Source organism: Mixophyes fleayi, chromosome 10 (genome assembly GCF_038048845.1).
Source record: "Mixophyes fleayi isolate aMixFle1 chromosome 10, aMixFle1.hap1, whole genome shotgun sequence".
Lineage (NCBI taxonomy): Eukaryota > Metazoa > Chordata > Amphibia > Anura > Limnodynastidae > Mixophyes > Mixophyes fleayi.
The window spans coordinates 28,488,734-28,505,028 of NC_134411.1; the positions used below are offsets into that span (position 1 = coordinate 28,488,734).

The 16,295-nt window shown below is 38.6% G+C and overlaps 1 protein-coding gene and 1 long non-coding RNA gene across 3 annotated transcripts in view; one reads left to right on the forward strand and one right to left on the reverse strand.

The window, feature by feature from the left end:
- Positions 1 to 16,295, reverse strand: part of LOC142103911 (uncharacterized) — a 280,023-nt gene that overhangs the window by 187,479 nt on the left and 76,249 nt on the right. The window lies entirely within an intron of this gene.
- Positions 2,618 to 9,688, forward strand: FGF4 (fibroblast growth factor 4). Its single transcript, XM_075187494.1, has 3 exons — positions 2,618 to 2,931; positions 6,018 to 6,121; positions 7,509 to 9,688. The coding sequence occupies exons 1-3, from the start codon at positions 2,637 to 2,639 to the stop codon at positions 7,683 to 7,685; spliced, it is 576 nt and encodes a 191-aa protein (XP_075043595.1). The 5' UTR covers positions 2,618 to 2,636; the 3' UTR covers positions 7,686 to 9,688.

The window sequence follows — 16,295 nt, forward strand, 5'->3', positions numbered from 1 at the left end:
ACAATTAGTATTTGTATATGTAAATAGATGACAGAACAACTACAAGTGAACATGTTACTCACAGAAGCAGACAGAATTAGACACACAGGAAGACATGCACTGTATGGAGTAGATGGTGAGCAATTTCTTAGAAGATTATCAGAATAAAATAAACACACAATGAAAAGAAAATAAGACAATGCAATTGCATCAATCATAAAATGAAACAGTAATGTTTTGGCTTATGATCACAAAGTAAAAGACAGTAGCGAGGAGGCTGCCCCAGGGCTGGTACATGCAATTGTCTTTTCTGGGGCTTACCACAAAAATAATTTATTAACCACCCTTAAATGGCGATGGAGGGGGAGGAGTGTGACCCAGGGGGACCAATCACAAAATGCAATCTCTTGATTGCAGCTTCTGATTGGTCATCCCACTCATGACACCCCCTGGATTTTTGCTAGAGAGGATCATTTTACTCTTGCTGATTGGAGGAGGAGATAGGCGACTCTGGGAACTCCATTCTGTATACAGGCTAGCTGCAGTGATGCATCTGTATGGCAAAGCAGAAATTCACGTTGTCAGACTTAGCGGGTGTCCATGTCCCGTGTACTCAGAGAATGGAACACTGGCAAGAACATGCTACCACCACCAGCAAACAAGCGATAACGACAGCACTAAGCTGATCATTACACTGCTTCACAGTATAGCAGTAACACATGAATGTATAATGAGCCAATGAATAAGTAATCAGATATTTCATGATAAACGTAATCATTTGTGAGAAAGTATATAATGCATCGCCTCATCATATGTAGATGATAGACATGTATATGTCTATAATTATGACTATTTTGGAAATAATATGTCACATGGTAGCTTAGCTTAATTGTAACTTGTTGCATATTTTTATGTCAAATAAACAATTTAATTATAATCTACCAAGCAGCTCTGTTATTTGGGAAAAGGAGTTAGCTTGACGCTAAAAAAAAATATGGTAAATATTGACTGGACCACGTTTACGGAGCACAGAATGGGCGAAGCACAGAAAAAAATCTTTAGTGGTGCCTCGATCAATATCAGTATGCCTAGATGTCTGCCGGGCACACGTCTTTGCATTGCAATATGGAGGAGCAGAAATCTGCACAGGGGAGTAGTTGGTGGGAGGGAGAGTGTTCCTTAGTACGTAGCAAGCGCATTGGTGCACCTAGTTTTTTGTAGCAATTCAAAAACAAGGTTTTATTCTGCAAAGTGAGATTACTGTAATGACATTATTGGCTGGAGAGGACGGGTTTCTAGGGCAGTTATTTGAAAAACAGAGTAGGGTGCACAGCCCTTAGCAACAGCGGGGTGTTTATGAACACTGTGCTGACAATTTTGCAGAGAAGGATGCAGAGTGAACCATTTTTGCACAGTTACTTGTACTCCAGTTTTCATAATTGTTGTGATACATTTTACACCTGGAGCCTGGGTAAGAAACCTTTTTTTTTTACTTGGTGTTCTGTTTTACAGCTAATAACAACTCAGTACACTAAATATTAAAAACAGAAAAATAACCGTATATTTTCTTCAGGTTAAAAAACAAGTGTGTACAACTGGCAATAAATAGTGATGTGATTTATGATCACAGTGAGGATCAATTTCTATTGTATTACTTGTGACGAATACAGAAGACAGTCTAACCTGGTGACAGTTCTATTGTGAGCCTACAGCAATAAGTAATCGTGGACTGCACAGCTAGAAATCTGAAAGCTATGTTTGCCTAGGTCGGAGGAAGGCCCCAGGTTTTCACACCTACAAATTCAGCAATATTGCTTAAGGCAAGGGAGGTCATTCATGTCCCAGGACAGGGGGCTCTAAAACACACACTTGTGGATTGTATTTGACAAGGCTGAGCTTATTGAAACCATAAATGTTTAGTGAGGCAATATATTCCTTACTGTAGATTCGAAATCCTGATCAGAATTCAACTTGGTGCATCGCTCCATCCACCTTTATATTTACCAGCTTGTGCTTTCAGTTTAATAGTCACCCGCTGATTTAAACTTTGCCAATGTTAAGCATGGGTGTCAATGAACACAGCTGTTTCTCTAGTCAACTTAATATTCCATGAAAGGCAAATACAAGAGGTATTTATTGTTGTAAAATGTTTTGTTTTTGTTTTTTTGTTTTTATTGTAGATACAGTTTATTATAAATTATGCATTCAGTGTAATGACTTGTTGCATACATAATTTTTATATTATTGTAATATGCGGCTAGATCTGTATAACAGCTATAAATAAAAGCAAGATTTCCTGCAAGTCTGAGTACAGTGACCCCAAACACCCTTCATTCTCTGAGTCTCTCTGCTCACTGCAGTGACTGATCTGTCAGCCTCTGCTGGGTGGATATAAATATCAGGGGTAAAGTGCTATGGCTGAGCTGTTGAAGAAGATCAACACTCCAGACCTCCAGCAGCTAAAGACAAGTTGGGATCAAGTTCGAATAAACTTTGAGTCAACCCCCTTTTAGAGAAGACTCCAAGCAAGCTAAGAAAACCACACCTCCTTTTTAGCTAAGCATTTGGTTTCTTTGATCTAACTATAAGTGGAGCTGGAGTTGAGGTATTTTTAGAGCAATTGACTCCTTAAACCACGTGTGCCCACGTTGATCAGGATGACTGTTCAATCGCCCCTGGTGCCAATCCTGCTCTTGGTGCTGCTTTCGGGCATGGTGCACTGCATGCCGCTGACACCCCAGCGAAATGACACCCTGGACCAACGTTGGGAGAGCCTTTTCTCTAGGTCAATGGGTAGGATCCCAGGAGAAAGAAAAGACACAAACCGGGAAAGTGACTATTTGCTGGGCATCAAGAGGCTGCGACGTCTTTACTGCAATGTGGGCATCGGATTTCATATTCAAGTTTTACCAGATGGCAAAATAAATGGGATGCACAATGAAAACCGATACAGTAAGTTTTTATTTTTATTTATTTTTGATCAATATTGGTTTACAAATCTAAAGCTGACCAGGTCGGTTTAAACAGTCTTGCCCTGATTTCACTTGCGCCTTCTGCAGTAACATCAACTTAATTTCCCTAAACTTGAGGTGAAATCCACTGAGCTCACGTTAAAGTTAATGGCAATGATTAAATGAAGCAGTGACAGGGCACTGACACTGGATTGTGTTCTGCTTGGCAGGACAAGTCTATGCGGCTGCTAGATTAGTGTCACTTAAAATGTGATCTTGCCTTGTTCATTCAATAATGTTTCTTAAAAAAAAAAAAAAAAGACAGAAAAGAAAAGTGTGGATGAGCACAGAGCTCCCGGGAAGTTTGTATTTATTTGGATTTTTCAAGAGGAACTAATCAAGGCTTTAGAATCAGTGATAATCACTCACTTCAGTCATTTGCACAGACTCTTGTTCTGTCACAGAAAGAATTCTTAAAACACAAGTTGATGTCAGGTGCTGTATTTCAGCACATACAAGACTGGCAGACAGAGTGACTGAGAATCAAGTAACAGTTGTCACACAAAGCTGTAGATTTGTAGGGAACATAGTGAGGATATGCATCCCTGACCCCTATATAACCATAGGAACAAGCTCAGAAGTCTCATATAGAAACTAAAAAGATCTTCATATCTACACAACCTGTTTGCAAGATTTCAAACAATGACAGTTGCAATTCAGTAGAAAAGGGAATACTTATTACATGTTTACTATGTTGCCTGGCAAGCAAAACTGAAAGTAATCATCAATAAATAAATATATATATATATATATATATATATATATATATATATATATATATATATATATATATATATACTGAAATGCTAATTGCAATACTTCAATGATATCAATGTATTGCATGGCGTTGTACATCCCAACTTACAACTGATTGCCACAAAAGTAGCTTTTAAATCTAAAGGTCCAACAGAAAAAAGCATATGTTAGTGACTTAACCCCTTGCCCTCTAACACTACTCGATACTCAACTGAAACAATAGGATTTAGGTTGAGACAGCATTATGACAAATGCCAGTCAGTCAAACCTGCAGTTACTTTAGGTGCTTTGGAGAATATAGAGGTAACAAATCTAGGAGGTTTACCATGGCACTATAGTGAAAAGCGCAGTGATGATGATTAGGAAGATGGATTTGTGGGTATATTTATGCTACAGTCTATTATAAATGCCTAATTCGCAAGAGATCTGGGGGTAAATGTACTAAACAGTGCTTTTTGCAATTTGACGATATTCACCGAGTTTGACAGCTAATTTTAAAACGGCAATGTGTTTAATGGGAAGATTTGCCTTTAAACACATTGCCGTTTTAAATTTAGCTGTCAAACTCGCCAAATACTGTCGAATTGCAAGAAGAACTGTTTAGTACATTTACTCCTGAACTTTCATTTAGTTTCTGTCATCAGTAATACTTAGAGATAGACAGGGCACTGTCCTGACCTGGATGGAAGCATTGCTCCAAATGAGGTCACTCAGGGGTATATTTACTAAACTACAGGTTTGAAAAAGTAGAGATGTTGCCTATAGCAACCAGATTATAGTTGTCATTTATTTAGTACATTCTACACAAGGACAGCTAAAATCTGATTGGTTGCTATAGGCAACATCTCCACTTTTTCAAACCCGCAGTTTAGTAAATATACCCCATAATGTCAGTTGCATTGTTACAGCCATATCTTTGTATATTAAAAACAACATATTATAATGGCACATGACTGTGCTTAAATCTGACCAACAAAGTGTGACCTGTGATCATTTCTAGATAGAGTAGGTGTAGTGGCCATATTAATGCAGTTTCCTAGTAGTGGATGTTTTACATCCAGATCATATAACATCCAAATTTTGTTATTTTAGCTGGAATCTTTTGCAGTTTTAAGTCTAATGTAATGTGACAGGGTCACACAGGAATCATGCTGTAAGCTAGTTACAAAAATCATTTTGGAAAACTAACCACTGAAAAATGACGTGAAACTAAGGTGCAGTATCTAATAATCCAGTAAACTTTTAAAAACAAATCCCTCATTCTAATCATCGGCTATTTGTGGCTACAGAAAAAAAGCAATTTGACATTTGAAATCTTCGTGTATAGAGAAAGGCATAATGAGAAGTAAATCACAGTGCTTTCATTCAGTATCCGGAGGATGGGAGCATAATAATGAGATTTAACAAACAGTGCAATAATCCACACTTTTTCATGTACTACAAAATACAGAGCTGGGGGTAAATGTATGAAGCTCCGGGTTCTTCAACACCCGCGAGTTCGGCGTCTTCAGCGCTTAAATTTAAAGCGGCGCTGCCTTGTATAGGGAAACTTGCCTTTACAAGGCAGCGCCGCTTTAAATTGAAGCGCTGAAGACGCCCGAACTCGCGGGTATTGAAGAACCCGGAGCTTCATACATTTACCCCCTGATGTCTATCCAGACTGACTATTCTATGTACAGAGCACAAACACGAACAGTATGACACATCCAGTTATTCAGAGACTTATATATATATATATATATATATATATATATATATAAATAAAGCACGTATAACACATTATAATACAGCAGAGAAGCGCATGGAGATGCAAATCAGCCAAATCGTCAAACTATTTCCATGTTACTGTCATCTGGGGGCTATGCGGAGCAAAACACCAGAAAATCGTGCATGGCGAATTTCCGGCATCTTGCCCTGACTCCTGGATTAAACTGCTAATCGTGTGAACAGAAGATGCCTGTTTGCACCGAGATCAATTATCCTGGTGCCTGCAGCATTTTCAGAGTTGCGTTCTTGCATTGCATTCAATCCTGAAAGCGGTATAAGAAAATTCTCAGAATATGAGCCCTAATGATTCCCTGATTCCTACTAAGAATTATGGGGTATTTTCAATTCACAGCAGAAAAACTGTAATTAAAAACGGGGCCCATCTGTGGGCTTACAGGTGAAACATTCCCATCGCCAAACTGGATGTAGAATAAGAATGGTTGAAAAAAAAGGGGAAAGAGGGGGAACACTGTGTAGCTAATGACAATGGTGCTTATGTTTCAGGTATGTTGGAAATCTCACCAGTGGAAGTCGGAGTGGTGAGCCTGTTTGGTGTTAAAAGTGGACTATTTGTTGCCATGAATGGAAAAGGAAAGCTATATGGATCGGTAAGTTTTGCACAGGCAGTAAATAATGATGACTACATCAATGACTGTTTTGTGCCAGGAACATTTCTAAGTTCCTCTAGCTCAAGTAGCCCATAATGAAACTTTGGACTGGGGGGCTAGAGATGGGCCATGACCTTAGTGGAGATTATGGAGGAGACTGAGCAAAGGTTGAAGAAATAGTACTAACCAAAAAGGTCTAATAAAGCTAAAGAAAATGTAAACAGCATAGAAAAGTAATGTTTAAGGACAGGTTACAATAATGTCCAGCCTAGATGTGTGAGTATAACCAGAATACACTATTACATGGGATTAGTAATACGGTGTTGTACATTTAATACGCAAGTGGAGTTTTTCCAAGCTACCGCTTGCGTACTTGAAAGTACATACCATTCTTGGCATTGCTAGCCAGGTCATCTAATTAATGTTCCCCGATGTATGTGCATCAGTTCCCTGTAGATAAATCATGTTGTAAATCAAATTTAATTATGGATAACATCATTCTCTATCTGTTTAATTCTAGATAAAGGACTCTGCATACGATAGATAGATAGATAGACAGACAGCTAGACAGACAGACAGATAGATACCATATACACTCGAGTATAAGCCGACCTGTTATATAAGCCGAGGCACCTAATTTTACCACAAAAAACTGGGAAAACTTATTGACTCGAGTATAAGCTGAGGGGGGGCTTTTTCAGCATAAAAAATGTGCTGAAAATCTGGGCTTATACACGAGTTTATACAGTAGATAGATAGATACGATGACGTTTTTTATACTTGTCTGTTATATACAGTAATATTGTATTCTCTCTTAGCACATGGAACTTGGAGTTAATCAGTTTACTTGTATTTGCTTTAATGGTTCTTCCCGAGTTGGTGAATGATGGTGCTACCATCATTCTGCATTAGTGAGAGGCTTCAGAATGTATGGAGGCAGCGGGTGGCAAAGAGTTAATCTCATAGAAAACTTTGCAAAATAAAAAATTCCGCAGTAGTTACTCCTTTCAAGAAGTGAACAATGCACGCTGTCTTTGAACTTAGTACACAATAGTGCATGTTGGTCATGTCTAAGGTGACTACTGAGAGAATTAATGTGTGATGAAATGGTCCGATAAGTGTTTGTTTCTACAAGAAAATAGACCTTGATACATTTATTGAGGATGAAACGGAAGATACTAATACATCTGTTCTTACTAGTACACAAGCTCTCAATTGTTTATAGATAATTGCTGGATTAACAATGGGCTAAATAAAACTGTTATTCTATGTCTATAAACATACTCCTTTAAGCCATCTGAATTACTATAAATACATATTTATACAGCTCAGAGGTAACATTTTTATTCAAACTAAAGTATTTAATATACCTTTTATCTCTCTGCAGAGACAATTTACAGATGAATGCAAGTTTAAAGAGACACTTCTTCCGAACAATTACAATGCATATGAATCAAGGAGGTACCCCGGAATGTACATCGCTCTAAGCAAAAACGGAAGGACAAAAAAGGGGAACAGAGTATCCCCAACAATGACACTGACACATTTCCTACCACGGATCTGACGACGTTCCTTGAAAATCCCTTGGAATAGGCGCTGGGGGAGGGGAAGAACTTGGTGCACTTTGAAGACAGTTTAATGCAAGAGCTGATGTAACATATTTAAATTAATAATTTAAGTTTGTATATATGGTTCGGGAAATAACGTTTATTTATAGTTACCTACTTTTGTATCTCCCTTAATATTTTATTCCTTTTATTGGGGCAAAATTTAGTCTATTAACTCACGAGCTGCTGGATGGGGCTGCGACGTATTGCTATGCAATGTGCTGTGCGTCACGGCAGCGGTGTTAAATGTTGGTGTCATTGCTGAGCTGCTACTCACCGCACTGTTTTGTACTGTTTACAAGCTGCACACATAAAGCCAGTGTGTACATATTTCTTGGCTAAAGCAGATAAGATGAAACAAGTGTTAGGCTGAAGCTACCAATGTTTCTTCCACTCCGTTACTATTAGACTGCACCAGTGTCAGCTTACCTCTTGTACTGCAGTGGGAGAGTAGGACTCTACAAAGCTGTTTTTAGATCTGTCACTGCTGAACTCTGAACTTCTTCAGCAGTCAGTCTCCAAGGAGCCTCTTAACCCCTTCATTGGTGAAGGGCCCAGCACTTAGCAGCTCAGTAGATCTGCTGGAAAACTAAAATCTAGAAATGATTTTTTGGTGCTACTGTGTGTACTGGAGTTGGAGGAAGTCTTAACGATGGTCGTATGTTATTTTGAAACAAAACAAAGACATAAAATCATATTGTAACATAAGTATGTGGAAACGTAAGACACAGCAGGACGTTCTTGGTGAACGTAAAGAAATCAGATGGTTTCTCTCTTCGGAACTGTACCTGTATGTTATGCATATGCTTAGAAATATTGGCAACACGGTGATGTCACATAACTTCAAATCCAAAAAGCCGTTTGTGTATGAGGACTACAAAGTATCTTTTCAACAGAAGGATTTTCTGCTGATTCCTAATGTTCATTCCCATTACAGCTATTACATGTCTACCTCACTATCTCGCCATAGAACTTGTACTCTGCCTCGGACCTCGATTTTTCCATATGTGGCCAAAAGTATGCTAGGATGAAGCCGGTGTTGACTATTTCAGCCTTGTCACGTTTCAGCTATCTTTACCCTGCGACTTACTTTTAGTAAATATAATCATGCTGAAAATATTTGCAGGCAGCTGTTGGTCTGCACTATATGGTCATCAAGTAACCTTATATTTTTCATTATATACTCTGTAAATGTACAGCCTGTTATTGGGGACTGGTGTGTTCATAAAACCAATCCGTTTAAATTGCTACCGGCACGAGAATACTTTCTTAATCCTTCTCTATCCAGCAGGGTTTGGTTTATGGGCTGAAATATTGTATATCACTGATCACTATAACAGGATGTATACTGTCATGCTACTTCAATTGCCAAGTTCTTACTTACATTCCTTATTAACTCTTCCTTCCAATAGTGACATTTCAGTTTGTGACAGAGATGTGGAGTCATGTCGTTCTCCATAGGCAGGATACAATCCCTGTGCAAGTTTGCTTTAAATCTCTCTATTAGATACACGCTTGATATCAATCAGTCGGTTGCTAGCATGCACAGGTACACATTGTGCATTGATGCATCCAGGCTAGATCCCAATCACTACACCTTCAAAGCTGAGGATAGTGTTAAAAATGCAACTTGCTAATAACAATCCAGCAGATTCTGAATGCAACCCTTGTGGGTAGAGCCCTTATTAAATTGACCTTTTAACTCTTTCCTTTGCAGATTGCTCAGTTTAAGAGGGAACACTGATCCCAAATGTGTCAAAATTTCTGGGAGTCCTATATATTGGGCTGGGTGTATAGTTTAATGGTCGAGCTGCAAAGCTATTGAAGGTGTTCTGTGCAGATTAATAGGCATTGCAGCTACAGTAGCAACCTTTCAAGACAAAGCAGTTTACAATGTTTCCATGATTTGTCTGTAGTTTTATACAGGTGTTCTTCAAAATTGTGATGTATGTGCTGTGCACAACTGAATGCATAATAAACAATATATGTTTACAGTTTATGTGCCTACTCATTCCGAGATTAAAGCATTCCTTAGAAGGACAGAAATAACCCCCCTCTGTAAAGAGCTCCGACTCTGCAGTTTTAAGTCAGAGCTATGAGGTCTGCCTTGTAAATGTTGTTTAAACTACACATGTATATGCAAACTAGATTGCATCCTGTTCTTTGTTTCTGTGGAAAGTGTTAATGGTCAAGTTTTAAAGTGTCACACAGAAGCAAGGCCAACTATAAGAGGAATTAGAATTCCAGAGCTGGGGGTTACCTAGAAAGCAAAAAATATTGAGTGTGATGTGTGATGTGTGATGTGTGATGTGTGTGTGGGGGGATGTCACTTTTAATAACCTTTAAGAGTCATCCAATTCATAGGAAAAAAATGTATAAAAAAAGTTAACCCCTTCATATCTGGCACAATGTTTCAATTATCTGGAACGGGAATTTGGTGGATTTTCTAGTTAGGTATTTAAGTTTGTCTCATTTTCCCTCCCCTTTCAATACAAGGAAGAGCAGATGAGGGCCCTGGTACACCTTAAAGCACACACGCAAAAAATTTTAGAAGCGGCAACGTGGAAAATACAACTGCATGTTTTTTTGTACTGTATACATGCACAACAAATGAATATCCCTATGCCCATATTATGCTTTGTGTGTATCCCTGACGTGCACCACCTTACACTTATCAATGTAGTTCATTATGTATATCAATGTAGTCCAATCAAAGCGGCTGTGTCACGGTCTGACCAATTAGAGCAATGCCGCTCAGTATTGGTTAGTTAGTGACAGGTCTCAAAGTATGACGTTCGTGACGGGGCCCCACAAGAAGCACTATGCATTGTCTACATGATTTTATTTTATTTCCCATGGATTAAAAGCTGAAAGACAGAAGAGAACCCCCGCCATAGATTTAGAGGAATAATAAATTGGTAAAAGAGGGTTTATTTTGATAAAATATTTTTACATGGTACTGTGGGTTTTTATTTAACATTATTTTTTGTTCTACAAGTGCCAACGTGTTCTGGCAGTCATTTATCTATTTATTATCCCAACACACACTGGCAGGAGTTTTAGTAAATGATAATGCGGAGCTGTATAAGGAGGTAGTTGACAGTTTTGCATTTCAATGTCTAGGCTTATGGTCATAATATAGCACTTGTGCTTCTGTCTGTTTCATAGCAATATAGCATCATATCTAGAGATGACCACACACTTGCAAAACTAAAGTGCTGAATACGTGGTGTAGTGACGGAGCTCAAAACAATAACTTAACCAACACAAACTCTGATTGGGTAGGTTTTTTTCAGACATGTTGATAAATCCAATTCTATTATTGGCATGTGTATGTGGTTACTTAGCTGTATGTTGCTGTGGAGCGCACGGTGGGGTCTGCGTGTGGAGTCATGGGTTCCTATGATTTAGAGTCCTGCTGCCAAAAACTTGTCCCTAAAGGTGTTTAGGCAAGCTTGCCTTCACTTTTGGAATGTTCAGGAGAGTCAACAATTTTGAGGAGTCTTCCAGGACTCTCTGAAGAGCATACACCCACCTGTAGAGGTGGGGCTCAATAACGTGATTTGCATCATTAGCCCCCCCCCCCCAGTACAATGCCGTGAACATCGGCATCAGGGGGCATAACCATATTACTGTACCCCTCCGGGACAAGTAACCTGACCACCCCTAAAAAAGTTGGCAAGTATGTGTTTGGGGAGCCCCTTAGTGGTGGGTGAATAATAAATTAAACTGCAAAAATATTAATAAAAATGTGAATTAAATGATGAATGAAATAAGGTGTTCTCTAATGAAAAATAAATGATGAGATATAATTTAGAAAGGGAAATGAGAAGGACTGATGTGAGTGAGTTCTCTGTACAGCGCTGTGGAATTAGTGGCGCTATATAAATAAATAGATGATGATGATAGATGATGAATGCGATAGTACTAAAAATAAAGAGGAATGTGAAAAAAAATGCCAATGTGAAGTGGATTAATAAACAAATAATAATGTAAAAGATAGATGAAATCAGTGAATAATGAATTTGAAGCAGTAAGATGGGATATATTTTTTATAACAAGTTACAGGTCTTTTTAACATACAAACACACATATATATATATATATATATATATATATATATATATATATATATATGTATATATATATATATATATATATATATATATAATGTAGGTGGCTGGAATGTGATAGTTTTACAATGAAGAAAGCAGGAGAAGTGGCGGTAAAATAATTAAATATGTTAAATACAATGTTAAGATTTTATCACAATAATGAAATATAGTGAATTAAAGTATGAATATACAGACATCAGTAGAAGTGCTTCATAGAATTGTATTCCTTTTTTCATTCATTATATTTCATTATGGGATACCCTTCAAACCGTATGTAACATAATTCATTATTTATTTTTCACTATCCCTATTAATTTATTCACTCAAATGTTGACTATTCTGAAACACCGCTAATATTTGTCTAATAATATTATTATATCTCTGTTACCGGCATGAAATAGAATATATTTACCTATACAGTTTGCTTATTAATGGTTATTTTATTTTCTTGATTTTATGGCAAATTAATTTTGATTGACAGCTATGCTTGAATAGGAGTAGACACTGGAAGAGAGATCATGTTTTTAAAATTGTTCTAAACTTTAAAAACAGTTCCCAGTAGTCACGTAGCATAGGGAAGCCTACATAAGAAAACACTGGGCTTTACAAAAAAAAATAGGTAACACTTTAAAAATGACACATCCAGGATGTTCAAGCTCATGAAAGTTCCTCATTTGTACTTCAGAGGTAATGCGATTAGCAGGTAGTTTATAAAGTACATATGTTAATGGCTGTAAACATTAAATCACTTTCGTTAACCTGAGGACACTATGTGAAATGGGCATTGGATGTGCATGACAGAAGACAATGATAAGTAGGCTTTCATTACACAACACCTACTGTATACAGTACACACTCATAAATAATGTAAGTGCACTGTGGAAACTGTTGATTCAATTATCTGCCTTCTTCAGAAAATGAATATAAACAAAAAAAAACCACTGATTCAAAGAAAAACCATATAGTTGGAAAATACACATTGATAATCTATCAAGTCCTTGAGCATTGGTTACCATAGGTTGCGACAGCAGACCAGCGCCACTAGGCTTCCGCTAGCATTAGGCTGGACATCATGTGCACTCTAAGGAGTGTACCTTTGCATCAATCTGGAGGTACTCCGTCATAGTAAAAAATAAAATGAACAGTGGTTGGATTACTGTTATAGCTGTATTCTGTGAGGACTGGGCAACATTCAGATTATTATTATTATTATTAATATTTATTTATAAGGCGCCACAAGGCATCCGCAGCGCCGTACAGAGACAAACAAAATTACAATACAATGGGAGACAGCACAGTACAGTAAACACAGCAACTCAGTAAGCTCAATGCAAAGCTAGAGAGGGCGGGGAAGGGGGAGGAAGGATCCGCAAACGACGGGGCCCAAGAAGGAGGGCGCGGAAGACAGGGAGACCCCCAGGGGGGAGGAGGGAGCGAGAGTGGACGTGGGGTGGAGGACCCTTGAGGAGGAGGGCTAAGTAGCTGGAGAGCAGAGTTAGAAGTGGTGGAAACAGGAGGAGAGATGGCCCTGCTCAGAGGAGCGTACAATCTAAGGATAAACACATATCTCCAAACTGTCCTGATTTAGCCAGGAAAGCCCTGATTTTAAGGCTCTGTCCCACCATCCCAATTGGGCAGCTTTGTCCCGCGGGTAGGAAATTTGGGATGTTTCATTCACTGCTGCTCTGCTTGGTAGAGCTGCGCTGAACGGGTGCCGTGCATTCAATGAAGGTGTTTGGAGGCGAGGTGTGTACGGGGATACCTAGCACTTCAAAAGCGCAAGGCACGCACCTGGAGTGCGGTCTTGTCCCCATCGTGACGTGGCTACTACCCCATCATAACATGGCCACGTCACCCTGTCCTGATGCTGGGAGGTGTGTAACTATAATAGATAAACTGTAAAGTACATCTTCCCCACTGGCATAATTTGTAAGCAAACAGGTTGCATATCCCATAGTCCAATATGACACCTAATAAATCACAAGGATGAAATTATGCTTTCCTAGAAAAGAGCCCAAAGGTAATTACTGACATTGTATAACCAGCATACAAATCAGAATAAAAGTCATGTAAAATCTCCCTCTGCAACATAGTATAGAGTACTCTATATTATCATCATCACTGTTTATTTGTAAGCCTCCACAATAAACATTACCAAAAAAACCCCCCACAAAAGTAGAACATAGAGCAAATACAAATAGAGCTCATAAAAGTACTAATAAAGAAGTAAATTTAAGCGAAAACCATAGCAGTCACACAAATAGAAAATAAACAAAGTAAAACAGGTACACACGAGAAGGATAAAGGAGGTGGGGCATGAGATGAAGGGTAGAGAGGGCCATGTTTTTGTGGGATAATACAGTCAGGGACAAAGGTTTTAAGAATGACAAATATTATTTTTCACAAAGTCTACTGTCTCAGTCTTTATGATGGCAATTTGCATATATTCCAGAATGTCAAGAAGAGTGATCAGATAAATTGCAATTAATTTCAAAGTTCCTCTTTGCAATGACAATCAACTTTATCCAAAAAATAAAGTTTTCACTGCATTTCAGCATTTCCACAAAATGACCAGCTGACATCAGGTCAGGGATTCACTTGTTAACACAGGTGAGAGTGTTGACGAAGACAGGGCTGGAGATCACTCTGTCATGCTGATTCAGTTAGAATAACAGACTGTAAGCTTTAAAAGAAGGGTGGAGCTTGAAATCATTGTTCTTCCTCTGTTAACCATGGTTATCTGCAAGAAAAACGTGCAGTCATCATTGCTTTGCACAAAAAGGGCTTCACAGGTAAGGATATTGTTGTTAGTAAGATTGCACCTAAATCAACTATTTATTGGATCATCAAGAACTTCAAAGATAGAGGTTCAATGTTTGTGATGAAGGCTTTAGTGTGCCCAAGAACATCCAGCAAGCGGCAGGACCATCTGCTAAAGTTGATACAGCTGCGAGATTGGGGCACCACTAGTGCAGAGCTTGCTCAGGAATGGCAGTAGGCAGATGTGACTGCATCTGCACGGACAGTGAGGCAAAGACTTTTGGAGGATGGCCTGGTATCAAAAAGGCTAGCAAAGAAGCCATTCCTCTCCAGGAAAAACATCAGGGACAGACTGATATTCTGCAAAAGGTACAGGGATTGGACTGCTGAGGACTGGGGTAAAGTCATTTTCTCTGATGAATCCCCTTTCAGATTGTTTGGGGCATCTGGAAAAACACTTGTGCCCATGTGTGGGGTTGTTTCTCAGCCAAGGGAGTGGGCTCACGCACTATTTTGCCTAAGAACAGAGCCATGAATAAAGAATGGTACCAAAAGATCCTCCAAGAGCAACTTCTCCCAACCATCCAAGAACAGTTTGGTGATGAACAATGCCTTTTCCAGCATGATGGAACACCTTGCCATAAGGCAAAAGTGATAACTAAGTGGCTCTGGAATCAAAACATCGAAATTTTGGGTCCATGGCCAGGAAACTCCCCAAACCTTAATCCCAAGGAGAACTTGTGGTCAATCCTCAAGAGACGGGTGGATAAACAAAAACCCACAAATGCTGACAAACTCCAAGCATTGATTAGACAAGAATGGGCGGTCATCAGTTAGTATGTGGCCCAGAAATTGACTGACAGCATGCCAGGGGGAATTGCAGAGGTCTTCAAAAAGATAGGTCAACACTGCAAATATTGAATCTTTCCATAAACTTAATATAATTGTCAATAAAAACCTTTGACACTTATGAAATGCTTGTAATTTTACTTTAGTATACCATAGCAACAGCTGACAAAAATATCTAAAACCATTGAAGCAAACTTTGTGAAAACCAATACTTGTGTCATTCTCAAAACTTTTGGCCATGACTGTAGGTAGATAAAAAAATATCACAGATAACATGGGGAACAAAATATATAAAACTAGCATAAGTACAAGAAGCATGTTTAGAAGCTAACATTTTTAAATAATTTGGTTATTTACCAGTTTTGCAAGCTTTGAGCTTTGTGAAATAGTAAACATAGAAGGGGGCGTGAAAGGACAAACTTGAAGTTGTTCCCTGATTTGCGATGCGTCAAAGAGTTTTCTACCAGACCAGTTCTTAACACCGCCATATAAATGACATTATGTTCCTATATGAAAACAGCCATCAAATCACTATCATAAGTTACTTATCACCTTAATGAGGGTTGTACGAACATTACACTTGGCGAATTCCTGAGAAGATCAAATTAATGAATGGGGATGTCATGCAGACCACTTTTGCAACCAACCTCCAAAATAGTAATCAGATGACTGAATTTATTGTATAACCAAAGACAAAGAAGGACCCATCCGTATACAAAAATAGCCACTGTGGTGTCCAGTTCTAGATGACCCCCATCCATCAAGGAGGCCGGTGGCCATATAGAGAGATTACCTTGGTTTTATACAGAACAGGTAACTCCACATCCCTGTACATTTCAATGA

Excerpts from the sequence above, each read along its gene's own strand:
- FGF4 (XM_075187494.1), top strand. The coding sequence starts at position 2,637 with ATGACTGTTCAATCGCCCCTGGTGCCAATCCTGCTCTTGGTGCTGCTT. Across the intron at positions 2,932-6,017 it reads GCACAATGAAAACCGATACA|GTATGTTGGAAATCTCACCA; the intron begins GTAAGTTTTTAT and ends CTTATGTTTCAG. Across the intron at positions 6,122-7,508 it reads AAGGAAAGCTATATGGATCG|AGACAATTTACAGATGAATG; the intron begins GTAAGTTTTGCA and ends ATCTCTCTGCAG.